This window comes from Hyla sarda, chromosome 6, assembly GCF_029499605.1.
Source record: "Hyla sarda isolate aHylSar1 chromosome 6, aHylSar1.hap1, whole genome shotgun sequence".
NCBI lineage: Eukaryota > Metazoa > Chordata > Amphibia > Anura > Hylidae > Hyla > Hyla sarda.
Window position 1 is genome coordinate 100,574,986 of NC_079194.1, and position 19,936 is coordinate 100,594,921.

Sequence of the window (19,936 nt, forward strand, 5' to 3'; positions counted from 1 at the left end):
CATCCCTGTTATCCTGACCCGCCAATTCACCCCTTTGTCAGCCCAATGGTCCCCCTGTGCCACAGTCTTTGCCATCTTTAACGGCCCTGCATCCCAGTGACTCCACATACCATCTCCAAGCTTCCTCTTGCAATAAATTTATAACCCACCGCACCACTATCTTGATTTTACTCACCACACCACTATCATGTTATTACCCACCGCACCACCACCTTGCAATAAAGTATTACCTACCGCACCACTATCTTCCCATCCAGTACCTCCATCACCATAATACTCAATATCTACTCAGAATCCAGCATCAGTCCACCAGGTCCATAACCCCGCCTCCTCTCAACTCCGCCACGGCACTTATATTCCTCAGGTCCTTTGCACATTCTATCCCGTCGGCACATACAGCCTGATCCTAACCAACTCAGAGTCATGCCTCCTCCACATTCCGTTACGGCACAACACAGTAGCCTTCTTGCATGAATACACACTGGAGTCAGTTGATCACTTTACCTGGTTGATAGCTCCGCCCATTCCAAACTCCGCCATGGCACAGTATAGCGCTCTGTCTTCCAGTGCTACTAACCACGTCTGCACATTTACACATTGATCCACTACGCCTATCACTTTAATGGATCGCCGACTCTGAAAAAACTTTGTCAGGCTCTCATACACTGAGGCTGCTTTTATAATCGAATAACCCCAGTGTATTGGCTGTATCAACCAGACATCTGACATTATTTGACATCACATAGGATATTTCTTAATTTTCTTGTTTTTCTTTTATGTGCACCCAACCTTTCATACGCATTTTGCGCAGTGGCAGTAACTGCGCACATTGCGTATGTTGTTCATGTATCCCATAATGAACGTAACCTCATTCATTTGAACGTACTGAGTGCATTTATACCTGGCTGTTCACACTGTTATTATACACCCTGCCTGATGAAGGGTCTGGTACGGACCAGAAACGCATTGCTTGTGTAACTATGTAATAAACCCTTTTTAAAATAAGAATACCAGATGTCCTAGTCGTATCATCTTCAGCAGACCAGCACCAGAGAAAGTCGTTTTTTTCTTTCCTACATGCTATAAACAAATACAGACAACTTTCATTCAAGCATATTTTCTATTATTAAATACTTGCATATTTTGCAGATGGGAAGCGCCCAGTAAAGTTTCCTGAGAAAGTTTTCCCAATATGAATGCATCCATATGTCGTAAGCGATGCTTGTAAACTTCAAAGGGGCTCTCTTTTGTATTCCTGGTACTCCTAGAAGACAGCCCATCGATGAACGCATTCTGACTGTGGGTAGGCGCACGTTACGATTTGCCAACACGTCAGATATATACATTAGCATACTGTAAAAATAGGATGTTGTAGTATATGTGCATGGACTGGTTGTAAGCCTTTGCGGGCTGGGCCTTCTTTCCCTCTGTATTAGTCTGCAATTAACTCTGTGTCCCATCCATTGTACCTGGATTTGTGTCATATATTTTAACCCTTATCAAATGTAAAGTGCCCTGCAACCAAAGGTGCTATAGAAATACATTATAATAATGATACAAACCCCATTTTCTTTCATGGCCTGAATATAGTCAGTTATTGACTACATTTGAGTCATTTTCTGAGCATATATGGGGTGATTTATCAAAAACTGTGCAGAGGAAGAGTGGTGCTGTTGCCTATGACAACCTGTGACCTGTGAAAAAGAAAAGAAGCAATCTGATTGCACCCCTCTTCCTCTGCACAGTTTTTTGGATAAATCTCCCCCATATGTGTTTGGGCTCAGCTCTATAAGCATGGTTTCCTGCACTTTTGGGTCCAAACCAAAAGAAGTATACACTTGGAAAATTACCTGAACATAAAGGAGATTTATCAAGCATCCAACCAGAGCTCAGCTTTCGTTTTACAAGAACGATATCAAAACTAAAATCTGAGCTCTTAGTGGTTTCTATGGGCAACAAAAACAGCCTGATAAATCTCCCCTGTAATCACTAGCTGACTATGTTTGAGCCATTAGAGTCAATGGGGCTTGTTCCTGTCCATTCATGTATATATCAGCATCCAATTTTAACAAGATGCAGATGTATATGTGTGACATGTTAGTATAATGTAAAGCTACCCATACTGATGCTATACGATCTCTAATATGAACATATGCTACTTGCATTGACAATTATGCTTGTATGATACTGCCAATAGAGAGAGAATATAATTTAAGCAATTTAGTTTACGTAGTTATATGTAATCCTATTGTATCATACTTAATCAGTCCAACAAATGGAACAGTTACCAAGCCATATAGGTTATAAAGTCTGGTTGTATTTTACACTTATCCATACAGATCACTCAATACCCCTTTTTTCTTGTACCTCCAAGACCCTTTCCCTCAATCTCCCCCTAGACTTGTTCTGTCTCATCTGTTTTACCTTAGTGGGGCCCATATGTCATACTAATCCCAGATTATATAATTGACAACAAATGCAATTCTGCCATCATATACTAAATATTTAAGAATGTCTGACTGCACACTTTCAAAAACACATGCTTCCTTTCTTTTCTCTCATGTAAACTACGGACTATGTTATAAACTGAGCCATTCCTTCTTTTCTGGTCTATACAACGGACAACTTTCCACCCCATAAGAGTCTTCTGGACTGTCTCACATTTCAGTTATAAATGTTTTAGGGGTTTTCCCATCCTAGATATTTGTAGTAAACTCAAGGGATATGCTAAAAAGGGGTCTACCAAACTTTTATTTTAATGGTTATTAGCAGTATGCCTTTGCATTGTTCTCTCCGGGTGCTTATAACATATTCTCCAGATAAAAAGATGAGAGGGAATAAAAATCTTTGAACATGCATCTTGATTTAATATCTAAAGCTCAGTTAATACTAGTTGTAAAGTACAATGAAATTCTACCACTCACAGATATTAGAGTTGTCCTAATATTGCAATACAGCCATTTCTTTATGGGGAAATGTGTAGACAACCACATGGCTTCTCTTACATCTCCCACAGGGAATTCTATAGTCAATAGCAAATTTGCCTGGTTATGTAGTACATCCCCTGCAGTTGCCAAAACGCTAGGCAGATTTTAAACCAGGATATTTAGAAAACTGAGCGACATCCATGGGTAGAGAGCATAGAATCAACTAGGCTACTCGGCCTAGGCTCTGACAAAGTTATAGGCCCCAAAGCCTTAACAAAAGACAACACGATTTGATAACTTTGGTGCCTATGACTTCATACTAGGATCAATTTCATATAGGCTGATTCATGAATAACCTATTAGACCATTACACCTACGGGAGGTTTTAAGACATCCCATGCTAAATCCATGGTTGTTAAATTACAGTTCCTCCCCTTTGCAGTTATAAACAAATTCACTCTTCTAACTTTCTAGAAGATTTCACAGTGTGTCTCTAGGAATATTTGCCTACTTATCCAGAAGAACATTTGTGTGGTTAGACACTGAAGTTGGATGAGAGAGTCTGGCTTGCAATCTACGTTCTAGTTCATCTCAAAAGTGTTGAAGGTTATTGTTGAGGCCAGGGCTCTAAACAAACCAGTCAAATTCTTCTAAGTTCTGTCAGTCAAACCAGTCAAATTCTTCAGTCAAATCAGTCAAATTCTTCTAAATTAAACTCACCCAACCCAACAGGCTAAACCCACAAAGTTGGAAGTGACAATTGTCTAAGATGTTTTGATATGCCAGGCATTAAGTTTTCCCTTTGCTGAAACTACGGGGCCTAGAAAACACGCCTAAACAACAACCCCATAGCATGATTAATCCCCCCTCCACCAAACTTTACAGTTGACACAATGTAAAGAGGTGGGTAAGGTTCTGGTATTAGCCAAACCCAGACTCATCAATCAGACTACCAAACAGAGAAGCATGAGAGTACAAATATTAGCAGTAAAAATAACAATCATCTCCTCTGTTGATCCCAAAGAACCCCAGCCCAACATTGGGGTGGGGGGGGGGGGGGATGTAACTTTGTGAAAGCTTTAAAGGCAACCATATTGATTGTTAAAAACGGCAAATATAGATTATTATTATTATTTTTATTAATAATAATAATAATAATAATAATAATAATGTATTTTTATAGTGCCATTGAACAGCTGGCACTGTATTTTTCTGATCCTGGACAACCCACTTTAAGAAACGGCTAAATTGAATTTTCAACATCTTGATAGAAAAGCACAAGTCCAGGATTTATATAGTAATTTTAAGTAGAAATGCCGTGTAATCCAGAGCAGATGGCCTGTGTCTATGTGTGACAAGACACAAGAGCAAATAAACTTTGCATTACTGGAAGTGTTTACCACATGAGTGAGGCTCAGTCGGTCACATGTGAACCATTCATAGGTAAGGACCGTAATTACAGATGGGATTACCAGAGCTGACATTTGTGAGTTTTAGGTTGGAGGGGCTGGGAAAATCTCCTGCCATCCTTAATTACTGGGGTCAGATTAATTCTACAGCCCACGTGCTTTTCCAGCATTAGGACGCAGTATGAGTCCTCAATTGTAGTGAACATTTATTCTCAAGTAAAACAAATCAAATCAAAAATCAAAAAACAAATAAAAAAATCAATGCAGCATTCACACTTCATACTGTATGCACATTGTAGGAAGATATTTGTTATGGTATTCCCAACTATTCTCCAGTGATTTTTAGTATTCCTGCTTCATCATGAGTTAACATATGATTCCTATAAATATGAACCTATTTTGCAGCATTGGCTGTTCCAGGAGGCCCTATAAATTAATGTCATTGATGCAGAATCTCCAAATCCATATGAATCTGTCAGACAAATTTAAGCAATGACACAATATTACATAGGTATTTTCATAGAACATGTATGTTGTCATGTCGCTTCTTGAAGAATATTCCACACAAATTGTATTAAGATGTGTTTTTAAAAAATGCACCAAAAATGCTCATTAAAAGATTTGCCAAATCCATGTAAAAATACACGTAAAATTTCAAAATGCGTACATTTCTGACAGTGATTTTCAGCATCATATTTTTCAGCCTCTAACATTAAAGGGGTTATCCAGGAAAAAACTTTTTTTTTATACATCAACTGGCTCCAGAAATTTTAACAGATTTTTTAATTACTTCTATTAAAAAATCTTAACCCTTTAAGTACTTATGAGCTTCTGAAGTTAAGGTTGTTCTTCCCCGTCTAAGTGCTCTCTGATGACACATGTCTTGGGAACCGCCCAGTTTAGAAGAGGTTTGCTATAGTGATTTGCTTCTAAACTGGGCGGTTCTCGAGACACGAGTCATCAGAGAGCACTTAGACAGAAACGAACAACCTTAACTTCAGAAGCTCATAAGTACTGAAAGGATTAAGATTTTTTTAATAGAAGTAATTTACAAATCTGTTTAACTTTCTGGAGCCAGTTGATATGTATAAAAACATTTTTTTCCTGGATAACCCCTTTAACTGTGTGTTAACATTAACTGTAACATTAACATATCCTAAAGCAAGATGAGAAAAATAGCAGGGTACATGACCTTCTATGGCCCAACCAATTTACTGTAATTTATGACAGCTGAATTTCCATTTCATGTTTTTGTTTTATGTCTTATTTTCCTATAGAGAAGCCAATTGGAAAGCAACAAGTGCATGTGACCACTGAGGCCACTGTAGCCACATATAGTGCTTAAAAAACATACTCTATCCACTAAGTTTACTGTGAGTTTGTAATTAGTTTTTGCCAATTATGACAAGCAAAGCTTTAGGTTGTGTTTACATGTGCAGTTCCATTGCAGTTTCATTGCAACGTGTGAACACAGTCTAAGTGCAACCATGGGAGGGCATAACAGCAGCCTGAGCTTCTGATGAGACTGCAGGTGAATATTAGATGACTTTGTGCTCCCATTAACCAATAGCTGCAGTACCTGATTATAGCTGTGCCCTAATGGAGAAGATCTAGAGCCAAAAAGGAGCCATCACTAAAGAATATGCAAAAAACAAGAAGTTCTCAGATGCACTTCAACTTTAATACCCTCTGTATATAAGAAGATAAGTTATATACAATTTTTCTGATAATTTATAAAATATTTATAATAAAAATAATGCCATACAATGCTGAACTAATACAGTTTATACAGTACCTAAATAACTGCACTATATAGTGCAACCATAACATTGCAGTGAATTGCCTACATAGTACATTCAATGCCCAAATAAAGCTAACATTCAATTTCCTAGTAATATTACAATACAATGCCTAAATAATGCTCCCATACAGTGTCCACCAATTACTAGCACATAGATCAGGTAGATCATCCAACATCTGTAACTGCACAGTTCACTCTATTGTTGGGCAATGAGTGCTCTGCAGTGTACTGGAGCTGACAGTGGAGCAGGATGGCTATACACTTCCTATCCACAGGCGTCCCTAGGAAATAGAGCCCCAGGCTATTGCCATGTGTGCCCATGCCCTGAAAAAGATCCTGCCCGCTGTGATATGTACATCTAATAAGTTACAAGCCAGCATTAATATATTGATAGTCCTAACTCCAAACACCTTGTGGTATCCCCATTATACTCTTCTATCATTTTATGTGCAATTACAATGTAGCCTAAAAGTGTACAAAACAAAAAATGTTGTCACATTTTATAACTTACTTTTCCCCACTCTCCTGCTTTCCACTTTGGGCACCGCCCCCCTCGACATTTTTTCTGTATGTTTGGCTTGGCAAGGTGCTTGCAGTAGTCATTTCCCACATTGGATCCATCTTTAGCCACACAGTACACAGCTCTAGTCTTCACACCACGTCCACACGACACAGAGCACTGTAACGAAAGCAGCAACAAAAAATTGTTATTTCTTAATTTTAAAAAGATTATAAAATATTTATGCAAGGAAGGAAAAACAGAATGCAAGGAAGGAAATGTTTGTTAAAAGGGTTGCTGTAATTGTTAAGGCTAGGTTCACATCTGCATTTGTTCTATGTGAACAGATCCCAAAAAAATGATGGCATAATGGACGCAAAAGAACACTTCCTTTCACGCCACCATAAACTTGAACAGGCATTTAATTTCTGTTTCTTGCCTGTTTTTTGAATGGAAAGAAAAATTGTGCATGCCATGTTTTCAAAAAACAGACACGGATGCAAATGCAAACTGAGACGAACTGGTACCAAAACTGACCCAAAGAAATCAATGGAATCAGTTCCTTTCCATTTTTCTGATAACAGAACCAATAATACAAATGGAAAGCAAGCGGAGAAGACAAACGCTGATTTGAACCTAGCCTTACTCATATTGGTCAAATGAGGCCAGGTTCATAGTGCGTTTCTGCTAGAGGTATCTGTTGGCATTTCATCAACAAAGATGGTGAGGTATACTGTAGTGTACAACATTCATTACAATGGCCCAAACCGAGTCACCTAGTGACTCAGTTTGGGTCGCTTTCAACAGGTGTACGCTAATTTAATGTTACTCAATACTGCAGAAGACAACACTACTGTGTCCCATGAAATGAACGTATACTGGTGGGAAGCAGCCTGAAAGGAGCCTTTCGGTGACTTTGTTTGGAGTATACTGCTGCAGTATGCTTTTACCCTTTCTTTGATGGGATGACAATGGATACCTCTAGTATACTATAGAAATGTAGTGTGAATATAGGGGAAAACAACTATGCACATTGATTATTGATATAAATTGATACAATGATCCCTAAGTAGAAACGACATATGTACATGTAAACAGTATATACCATATATTTCATGCTCCCTGAGATCAACCTTGGGGACAGAACTGTAATGCAAAGATGGTGTACTACATGTGTAATGTTGGACTAGAGTCACTTGAGCCCACTAGAAGAAGCAATCAAGGGTCCACACTTAAGCCATATAGAACATGTGAGTACAAGTGGCCATACTATAACTAAGGAATAAAATGTTTGTGAAATAAATGCGCTTTCTAAGATTGTGTTCCCATTTTGCAGGCACAATAAGAACTATCTCAATAAAGTGTGCACAATATAAGATACACCATCTGTTGTCCTATTCATGGTGTCTCAGCACCTTTATTCAATCTTTCCTAACAGGTTCAGTGAACATTCTTAGTCTTGACCACTTATGGCATTCTGACACATTCACTTTGATTTCTTATACAGCTCCTCTAAGATGTGAGAATCAAAAGAATTCTGTATCGTGACCGAGATTAAACATGACAGATGCTTGTAGCACTGGCCTCTCAAACAGCATGGCGCATTTCACTCCCCCATCAATTTGCACATTGCTCCATGACACGGGGGTTCATCATGCACTATTACAATAATGGCGATTCTGGTAACTTTATAAGATAATGTTATTTATTTTATTTTTTTTTCAACAGGAAATAAAAACATCAAAGGAGAAAAAGGAGTACAGAGGCCCGGATCACAAAGTTGGCCACCGGTTCTTGACACTGCCGCCCATACTGACTGCTGTGCTTTTATCACTGGAAGAATGCTATTTGGTATGGTCAGTAAGCTGCATCATTGGGTAGGCAAATACAATGTTCTCAAAGATCAAATATAATTGGATAGGTCAGGGCGGTCATAGGGAGACTGTCTTAGTAATCATTAAATATACTGGGAAGTGACGCGAAAGGAACAATTACAGTTCAAATCAAATAACATCCTACATATCTCCACCATGAGGGGGTAACCTCTTACAACTGTGAGTGCAATTTTTAGAATACATGGGAATGTATAACATATACAGAGCAATGATACTCATTTGCAGTTAGTCACAAAGGCAATTTTGCAGATATGAAACTATTTTCCCTTGGTTTAGACCTCAATGTAGAGTACTTGATATGTCTTTTGAAAAATTTGAGCACCACTGGTACCTGATTTGGCTTGCCCCCTTACCCATGTGTGGTTGTCCAAGGCTGTTTAAGCCACAGACCTTCATATTCCTACCTACAATAACAAAAAATTTAGGCAGCTATCTTTTGGATAAATGAATAGTCTATTCATTTAGTTGTATACATACAGATATAGTATATTCAGATTTACATATTAGAGTGGAATCTATGTTCATTTGCCTTCTTGGATTCCCCCTTTAAAATATTCAGTATGTTCTGTTAAACTCTCTAGTAATCACATGATTTCCTCTTTGGTGACCACCAATTCATATGCCTAGACATGGTCATGTCTTTTATGCTGCCTACATCACAAGTCATTGGGTTGATCCCCGGTGGCTTCTGCTTGCCCTGCCAGCCTTGATTGATATATCTATCTATCCCTATAATCAAACAAGGAGAGGTCTTTAAATTAAGGCTTGTGAGGCATGAAGAAGTCACCCGAATGACTTGTAGTTTAGGCAGCGTGAAAGTGATGACAGGTTCCCTTTAAAGGGGTACCCTGCCAAAACTCTTGTCCCCTATCAAAAGGAAAGGGGATAAGATGTCTAATCGCCAGCGGCAGGACCCTCGGCAATCTCTGTTGCGGCACCCCGGTCATCCATGCACAGTGAGCAAACTCCGCTCTGTGCCGCATGATTGGCAACTACAGCCGCCACGCCCCCTCCATTGATGTCTCCCACAGACATGAATGGAGGGGGCGTGGCGTGACGTCTCGAACACAGAAGCTCCCAGCTTCCATGTTTCGGACTACACCGCGGCCGGCCTGGAGATTGTGGGGGTCCTCAGAAGCGGGATCCCCACAATCAGTCATCTTATTCCCTTTCCTTTGGATAGGGGATAAGAGGTTTTTTGGTGGAGTACCCCGTTAACTGCACAAGTAGACAAATATCTACAGAATATGCATATAGTTTCTAAACAGTAAGCAAATACACTGTATATGGTAGTATAAACCACAGCTTCTAACAAACACTGACTGTCCTGAGTAACAGATGGACACGAGGTGTAATGCATTTAATCAACCATAGTAGATGCCTAATTTGTTACAGAGGTTAATGGAATGGAGAGGCAGCAGCCGTTTTGCCTTAAATTGAGCTGTTTATCACCAATTTGCAGGTCTGGAAAAAAACTGGATTCTGAAAACATTCCAAAAAAGTTATTTTCTAGACTTAGAGACATATGATATCCTTGCAGGTCAAAAGGTAGACAGATAGAATCAAGTATTATTATACACTTGCAATAATTATATTTATTATATGGTATGTTCTTTCTTTCTGTACTTAAATTGTTCTTTTTCTATTTTTGTACTTCCTTCTCTTCCTTAAAGCTGGCCTGTCATGAGGAAAACAGGGCCCCTATCTAGCCCCTGTTTTTCTTTGACAGGTCCACTTTAATGTATTTCTTTTTTCTCATTCTTTCATCCCTTCTTTAATTATTTTCATTTATTGAATCCTTTCCCTTCCTTCTCTTTATTCCTCCCATTTTTCTACTTTTCTATAATACAGTGTGAACCTTATGCTGGATCAAATCATGCATCACAAATGACACTAACAATGCAGATTCACAACAGCAACATGGGTCCCCTCTGAGTCACTTATAGGCTGGGATAAAAGACAGACAACATCTGTCCTGAATACGAAATTCAACAGAGACTAGTAGAGGTTTCAACTCATGCTGCAAAAAATCATGGCAATTTCTAAATCACGCATAATACAAGGAACATGCTAATTGCCCTTTATAAGTAGCTGCCATGTTAATACGACTGAATAAATGTGCTACATTTGCACCATTGTTGGGTTTCCCAACAATTACTCAAATATCTTGAATTTACTAATCTCCTGGAATGAGCTACCTTATCACTGGAGTTATGCAGAACGCTTAAAGGGGTACTCCACTGGAAAAAAATATTTTAATCAACTGGTGCCAGAAAGTTAAACAGATTTGTAAATTACTTCTATTAAAAAATCTTAATCCTGTGTAAACCCATGTATTACATTGTCAACTAGCTATTCAATGCCCATCTCGAGATTTCTGATTATGAGACCTGTGAAGGTCGGCAGATCATGGGCTAGCCCTAAGACAACCCCTCCACAGACCATAGTACAGTCCATATTCATAGTGATCCCTAGTCTACATCTTTAATGTAAGATCACAGTAAAGAACAGGCCAGCCAAAAAAGTTACTGTAAAGGGGTACTCCCATGGAAAACTATTTTTTTCATATCAACTGGCTCCAGAAAGTTAAACAGATTTGTAAATTACTTCTATTAAAAAGTCATTTTTGTCTGACCACAGTGCTCTCTGCTTTTGGTCTACATTTGGGTCTACATTTTTTCCTCAGACAGTGCCACACCTGTCCACTGTTTGTCTCGGGTATTGCAACTTATTCTAGCCCTTAGATTAGGGCTACATGGTAAGAAATGTCACATCAAGACAAGTCTCATCCAAGCTGCACAACCATAATATTTTGTGACTTCTCTGCAACTAGCAAAGTCAATGGTGGCAAACTACTGAGCGACTGGTGACCAAAATGCTATTAAAGATTAATTCTTTGCAACTGTTGTGTCCCAGTCGCGATATGCCGCATGCAACACCATTCACTGACATTCCGTGTGCCATCAAACCGCCCTTTTGTCATACAATCACAGTTGCTGTTTAGCCCTAGCCTAAAGATTACAAACCCTTTAGGGCTAGACAGGTGACTTCAAATGAACCATGATTTCAATTGTCTAAAAGAGACTCTATGGCCAGATTTAGGCTGCTTTATCCGATGGCAGCATAAGCCAGGTGACAAGAGCCAGAGTGAAATTTACATTTCTCTGTAGGCACCGTAGAACAAAAGAAGTCTGGGATATTCATAAGTGCCTACCCTGGCCTGCCCATCTTCCAGTGCTTGGCAGCGATCTGTCAGTACTGAACACAGGCGTGCTCAGTTTACTTGTACGGCACCTACAGAGAATAATTCCTGTCACCTAGCTTATGCTGCCATATTGTACAGTTTTGGCTCAAAAACCTATTCATGGCGGGGGTTATACTATTAAAATGACTGTGTAAACCTACCTGGGAATGCAATGCTTGGGATGTGGCAAGGCAGGAGAATGTGTTCTTCATTACTTTTAAGCATGACTGAGGTAGATTTTCCCATACATTAAAGCAAACCAGGTACTAAGAAAAATAACAACTGCAATTTAACCACATTGAGATGTTCTAACCATCACAAAAGCAAGAGTGAATTTAGTTAAAAGCAGGACTTTGTATTAAAATGTAACCAAATGACCTTTCTGCCTGGTAAGTGAGTAATGAAGAACGGCTACATGTACACGAAAATATCCGTATGTGTTTACAGTGTGTCTGACAAATCTAATAAAAAATGTGTTTTCCCGAAAATAACAGAACATTTCAATTTTTTGTTCCAGGTACACACAGTGGAGAAGGGTAAATGATTTCAGCATATGTATGCCATATGCGGAGAACCCAGCATGGCGCTTATTTTAAGAACAGTAATTTATAGGCCCCCAGAATGCTTTGCATATGTCATATAGAATTCTATAAAAAAAAACAAATAGGACAATGTGATTTCTTTTCTTCTTGTTATAAGATACGTAATCACTAAAACTAGTTTACAACTGTTTCCTATATACAAGTTAATATAATATAAAAATAAGGTAATACAGTATAAGATTTATCTCCAATCTATTCTGACAATGTATGAGATTAGCAAAACATGGATAGTTTCTTAACAAATGGCACCATAGGCTGCATCTGGCATTGAAGTTTAGCCACAGTACAATAATTAGGGCTGACCTGCAATACCACACACAGCCCATGGACAGGAGTGGCACTGTTTCTGAAAGAAACAATCCCTGTTTTTCTAAGCTCATGGTAGTGGTGCAGCCATGCTTTTTCATATGATTTATGTTGGATGTATTGACATGTGGAGGGGCTACTGCAGAGAAATTGTATATTCAGATGGGGCTAGCTCGACAATAACAGCTGATTACCGGGATTAGAGAAGTGGCTCTTGCTTTAAAAGGGATTTAAAAGAGATAACTCATTTAAATATGTTTTCCAGGCATTAAACATTAATGACCAAGTCTTAGGATAGGCTATCTATGCATGATTGGTAGGGGCGAAACATGGTACCTCCACCCTTCAATTCAGCTGTTCAGGCAAGCCACTGCTCCAGAACATACACGATGAATAGCACCATAATCTGTGCCACGGGTTGCTGCAGCTCTGCTCCAATTAACTTCAATAGAAGCTGAGCTACAGTAACCCAATGCCACCACTCTACAATTAACTGTGAACAGCTTCTGGATCCTTTTGTGGTGTAAGTGTTGAAGCCGTGGCATGCCCAAACTGAGAGGGTGACGGATGGTGCCCCCTGCCTGGAAGACACTAATGGCCTATCCTTCGAATAAGCCATCAATGTATAATGCCAAGAAAAACCTTTTAAGTTTTAAATTTTTTTCTAGGACAGTCATCTAATTTAAATATTTGATGGTTAGGTACTTTTCAGCAAATTTCCTGAAATTTGTTTCAAATCCGATTTGTTAAAAAAGAGATTTGTTTTGATCCAAATAAATTTGGTCCGAATAAGAAGTGGCTGAATTGCCCGCAAAAGTCATGTATGGCACTCTGAGGTCCCCTAGATTTAATTTATCCAGTGCAGGGTAGAGATCCCAGCAGCAGCAGAGCAGTATGGCACATGATGGACAAGGCAAGAGATGTGTGGCTGTGTAGAGATAGTAGCAGCAGCAGCAGCAGCAATACAGTAAGGAACATGATAGACAAGGCAGAAGATGTGCGAAGGTGTAGGGGTAGTAGTAGTAGTAGCAGCAGCAGCAATACAGTAAGGAACATGATAGACAGGCAGAAGATGTGCGTATGTGTAGGGGTCGTAGGAGCAGCAGCAATACAGTAAGGAACATGATAGACAAGGCAGAAGATGTGCAAAGGTTTCGGGGTAGTAGTAGCAGCAGCAATACAGTAAGGAACATGATAGACAAGGCAGAAGATGTGCGTATGTGTAGGGGTCGTAGGAGCAGCAGCAATACAGTAAGGAACATGATAGACAAGGCAGAAGATGTGCAAAGGTTTCGGGGTAGTAGTAGTAGCAGCAGCAGCAATACAGTAAGGAACATGATAGACAAGGCAGAAGATGTGCAAAGGTGTAGGGGTCGTAGTAGCAGCAGCAATACAGTAAGGAACATGATAGACAAGGCAGAAGATGTGCGGATGTGTAGGGGTAGTAGCAGTAGCAACATACAGTAAGGAACATGATGGGCAATAGGAAATGTCGGTTTCAAGGGCTATTCTAACAGGATCCTAGGTGACCATTATTGCACATTTAAGACCAAAAAATAATCTTCTTCATAGTAAAAATGTTTAGCAACTTCCCCACAATTCTATGAATTACAGCAGTTGAAGCACTTTGTTATGTATCATGGTTAGCAATGCATTCCCAGAGGACCATGATATGGTTGCACTTTTGCATTCATATTCTGGCCATTCCTCCTAGACCCTGACTGTGGGAATGTAACTCTCAGCCAGTGTAAGTGCAGCACAGCACTCCATGACAACCAAATGTTCCAAAAGATGACTTTCCCCTTTAAGCAAAACAGCTTCATTTTGGAAGCAGCTGGTACCCACAGCACATTGTAATGCTCATCCCACAGCAGATAAATGAGTGTAAAGTTACATTACACAGAACATTAGTTTGCATCTTCAAAAAAAAAGTCAGGAAAGAGCAGGACTGAGTGATCCCTGGTCTTAAAGATTTCTGTGCCTGCTTTCTAAGCAGCGCTACAGTGTCGCAAGAGGCCTCTAGGGGAAGGATGATTTACGAGGTTATTACAGTACATATTAAGAGCACTTCTTCTCCCAGGCAGGATACAAAAATTTAAGTACTAGCTTTTATAAAATTCCTGCATCTGTTGCTAGTAAAAATTTAGGGGAAATATGTTGGTTACCATGTATATCCAATATAATGAATGCTTAGTACGGTATTCTACAACAGCAGCACAGCATAGTGCAGCAACTTAATTCTAATGTAAAACAACATATTCTCAACATATTCTCATATCATATTATATAAGCATACTGTACCACTTATGGCTATAGATGTATTGAATTGCAATGATTTACATATATCCATAGCTCACAAAAACTATAGGGACCATAGATTCCTATACTGATTTTAGACAACATTTTACATGTTTAAAACATGCCAAATTGGATCTAATCTATATATATATATATATATAGATTTTTCATTGTAACCAGTAAGAACCATCTGGGAGGATTACAGAATGCAGACCCCCTGCCATAGAAGATGTATATTCATTCTATATCAATATTTATTTTGCAGGTTCTAGTTCTTCTACCCTATTAAAAAAAACTATGCAAATAAGCACACCGATGGTAACTACTAGGGATGAGCGAATCGAATCTGACAAACCCGAACTTGTTACGATTTTCAGGAAAAATTTGCTTCGCAACAAATCTGAATATCGACACGATTCGATTGCATGAATCGCTTCATTAACCCCTTAAGGATTCAGGGTTTTTCAGTTTTTGCACTTTCGTTTTTTCCTCCTTACCTTTTAAAAATTATAACCCTTTCAATTTTCCACCTAAAATTCCATTTTATAGCTTATTTTTTGCGTCACCAATTCTACTTTGCAGTGACATTAGTCATTTTACCCAAAAATTCACGGCGAAACAGAAAAAAAAATTATTGTGCGACAAAATCGAAGAAAAAACGCCATTTTGTAAATTTTGGGGGCTTCCGTTTCTACGCACTGCATATTTCGGTAAACATGACACCTTATCATTATTCTGTAGGTCCATACGATTAAAATGATACCCTACTTATATAGGTTTGATTTTGTCATACTTCTGGAAAAAATCATAACTACATGCAGGAAAATGTATACGTTTAAAAATGTCATCTTCTGACCTCTATAACGTTTTATTTTTCCACGTACAGGGCGGTATGAGGACTCATTTTTGCGCCGTGATCTGAAGTTTTTATCGGTATGATTTCTGTTTTGATCGAACTTTTTGATCACTTTTTATTCATTTTTAATGGTATAAAAAGTGACCAAAAATAAGCTTTTTTGGACGTTTGATTTTTTTTTGCGCGTACGCCATTGACCGTACAGTTTAATTAATGATATATTTTTATAGTTCGGACATTTACGCACGCGGCGATACCACATTTATTTATTTTTTTATTTACACTGTTCTATTTTTTTTTATGGGAAAAGGGGGGTGATTCAAACTTTTATTAGGGAAGGGGTTAAATGACCTTTATTAACACTTTTTTTTAACTTTTATTTTGCAGTGTCATAGGTCCCATAGGGACCTATAACACTGCACACACTGATCTCTCATGCTGATCACTGGCATGTATTGACACACCTGTGATCTGTGTTATCGGCACTTGACTGCTCCTGCCTGGATCTCAGGCACGGAGCAGTCATTCATTGATCGGACACCGAGGAGGCAGGTAAGGGCCCTCCCGGTGTCCTGTAAGCTGTTGGGGATGCCGCGATTTCACCACGGCAGTCCCAAACAGCCCGACTGACTAGCCGGGATTGTTTCACTTTCACTTTAGAAGCGGCGCTCAGCTTTGACCACCACTTCTAAAGGGTTAATACCGCATATTGCCGCGATCGGCGATGTGTGGTATTAGCCGCCGGTGCTTGCTGTTGATGAGCGCCGGGACCGACGCGATGTGATGCTTCATATCGCGGGAGCCGGCGCAGGACGTAAATATACGTCCTGCGTCGTTAAGGAGTTAAACTCCATTTAGTGTGGCCCAGTGCATGTAAAATGGCGGATAATCATGTGAGAACATGGGGCAAGGAACTCTGGGAAGGCAGCAAGTCGGGTAGGTGGGATGACCCTAAATCACATGTAGCATGCAGCTTATCAGCAGCCAGCCACCCCTGTCATGTCACAGCCCTATATAATTGGCAGCCATCTTGCGGCCAGCCACTTCAGGGTTTTATTTCAGAGAGAGTGTTTCATTGCAGGGAGAGATAGAGCATTGTGTGCGTTGCACAGAAAAAAAGCTTGACAGCAGCGATTCACCACAAGCCCAAATCACTGCAGAAAAGCACTGAGAGAGAGAAAGTATAGTTTTGGGTGTAATACACAACAACTCCACTGCTGCAGTGGGATGTACAGCAACTCTAAAGCTCATAGGGACCAGTTAGGCAGAGCTCTAAAAGCAATTGTCACCTGCTATTAGTGCCTAATAATGCTGTACTGGGCTCTAATACACAGCGATTCTGTACTGCTGCAGTTGGTTGTGGTAAGTTAACAGGGGCCAGTTAGGGTGAGCACGAAAAGCCATAGTCACCTGATCACAGTGCCTAATACAGGTTGCGTAGCAGAGCTTATTGTCCTCTCATAAGTGTAACCTGTGCATACATAGGTGGTGTACATTTTTTTTTCTTTTATTGAAAAACAAATTTTGGCCTAGTTACTGTGAGAGGCCAGCTACACCCTTGTTTTTGTTGCCTTATACAGTAAGTGGAGCGTATTGTCCAGTTCTCATAGTTGTAAACTGTACATACACCTACGTGGTATAGGTTTTTTTTCTTCTTCCTGAAAAACTAATTTTGGCCTAGTTACTGTGAAAGGCCAGCCAAAGCTACCCACGTGTTTCTGTAGGCTTATACAATTTGTATCGGAGTCTATAGTCCTCCTCTCATAAGTTTAAACTGTATGTACACCTGCGTGGTTTTTTTCCTGAAAAACTAATTTGGGCCCAGTTACTGTGAGAGGCCAGCCAAAGCTACACACTTGTTTCTGTAGCCTAATACAGTTTTAAGTGTAGTGGAGCGCATTGTCCTCCTCTCATAAATGTAACATATATGCACTCAGCTGGTGTATACGTTTTTCAGGCAGAGAAGTGCAAAGACGTGCACAGAGGAGTGGCAGAGGCCTAATTACATCAGGCGCAGGCAGAGGTGACAGCAGAGTAGGGGCGTGTGGCAGCAGGAGTCGCAGTGAGAGGTCTGAGCTCCCAGTGTCAGCTTGCAGTCGTGTCTCGACCAGCAACCCAGCAGCCGTGATTGATTGGTTCACTCGGTCATCCACCTTATCCCAAGTGACATCCGACATCTCCAGTCAACAGTTGGTGGGTTCCTCAGACTCAACCCTCAGTTGGCATGCTGCTGCTGCCACCTCCAGGCTCTGTCATTGTGCTGCCGTATGGTCTCCTCATGCTGATGCTTCCACCTCCAGGCTCTGTCATTGTGCCATCATATGGTCTCCTCATGCTGATGCTGCCACCTCCAGGCTCTCTGATTGTGCTGCTATATGGTCTCCTCATGCTGATGCTGCCACCTCCAGGCTCTCTCATTGTGCCGCCATATGGTCTCCTCATACTGATGCTACCACCTTCAGGCTCTCTCATTGTGCCGCCATATGGTCTCCTCATGCTGATGGTACCACCTCCAGGCTCTCTCATTTTGCTGCCATGGATACTGCAAAACATATTTAAGGTGCTGCTTCCCAGTTACAGACATTCCTCTGCATCAGACCACAAGTAAGTATTGAGGATATGTATTAGCTAAAACTTAACATTTCTTAGAATAAAATATATGGACCCAATTTTTTCCAGAAATCTAACAAAAGGAAAGGTGTACAAAAAACATGTGCCATCTACACCAGCAAGTATTGATGGGATGCAAAGACCTCTAAAAGGTGGAAGTGAACAACATATTGTCCATTGTAACAGGTGGGGGTAAAAAGTTTCCCTGTAAGGCCCTACTCTCGCACTATTAATGCCCTTCTTGGCAAGTGTTACTCGAACTAAAAAGGGTGGCCCCACACAGGAACCTCTCTATTTCCACCTTAAAACACTGCCATTTCCCAGGGTTTTCAGTTAGAAATAGGGTGAGGTTCCTGTGTGGGGCTGCCCTTTTTAGGGAAAGTAACACTTGCCAAAAAGGGAATTAATAGGGAGAGAGTAGGGCCTTACAGGAGAAGTTTTTACCCCCACCTGTTACAGTGGACAATATGTTTTTTTTTTCACCTTTTGTAGGCAAGTGTTACACGTCCTAAAAAGGGTGGCCCCACAAAGGAACCTCTCCCTATTTCCAACAAAAAATCCTGGAAAATGGAAGTTTTTAGGTGGAAGTAGGGAAAGGTTAATGTGTGGGACCGCCCTTAGGGTGAGTAGCACTTGCCAAGAAGGGAATTAATAGTGAGAGAGTAGGGCCTTACAAGGGAGGATTTAACCCCCACCTGTTACAATGGACAATATGTTGTTCCCTTATACCTTTTAGAAGTCTTTTGGGTCCATATATTTTATCCTAAGAAAAGTTAAGTTTTAGCTAATGCATGTCCTCAATACTTACTTGTGCACACCAACACTTTGCCAAAAGAGACTGTTTTCTTCTGCCTACCTGCCTCAACTACTATTCTGACCCTGCCACCCGCCTGATGTCACACATCTGATGCCAAGTTCTCCTTCTTTCACCCACCTTCGTCACCGGGTACTGGTATTAACACCCACCCCCCACTCTACCAAAGTGTACCAAAGTGCACAGCAGTGCCGACGTGTGGACCTGTAACTACAGTCAGGGACAATACATGTACTTTATGGGCCACTGGGGGAATGTGGTTCCTGCACAGCCACAACAGTAACTTGTACAGCTTCCGACTCCACACTCTCAGGCCGCTGGTCCTGGGACAGTGTGCGACTCCGCCTCCTCATTCTCCACTGTGTCCTCAGCCTCCACTGCACTGACAAGTCTCAGTGCCCCTCCAGCATACCATGTGTGCAGGGCACGGCGGTGTCACGCTGTTCTTCACATGGTTTGCCCTAGCGAATGGAGTCACACAGGGGAGGAACTGCTAAAAAGTGATTCATCAAGAAATCGATTCATGGCTTACTCCATGAAAACTGGAAATGGGAACCATGGTGACTGACAAAAGGAAGAACATCTTGTCTGCACTGCGTCAAGGAAGCCTGAGCCATGCGCCCTGCACGTGTTCAATCTGGTTTTCAAGCAATTCCTGAAGTGTTCCCCCATCTG

The 19,936-nt window shown here is 40.4% G+C and overlaps 1 protein-coding gene across 6 annotated transcripts in view; it reads right to left on the reverse strand.

The window, feature by feature from the left end:
- Window positions 1-19,936, reverse strand: part of ADAMTS9 (ADAM metallopeptidase with thrombospondin type 1 motif 9) — a 267,952-nt gene that overhangs the window by 62,522 nt on the left and 185,494 nt on the right. For all 6 annotated transcript variants that reach the window (XR_008844950.1, XM_056524547.1, XM_056524546.1 and 3 more), the window contains one exon: window positions 6,649-6,816. Coding sequence is in view for 5 of the 6 variants with exons in the window: in XM_056524547.1 (XP_056380522.1) it covers window positions 6,649-6,816 (168 nt within the window). In the remaining variant the exon portion in view is untranslated. The remainder of the gene's footprint in view (window positions 1-6,648; window positions 6,817-19,936) is intronic.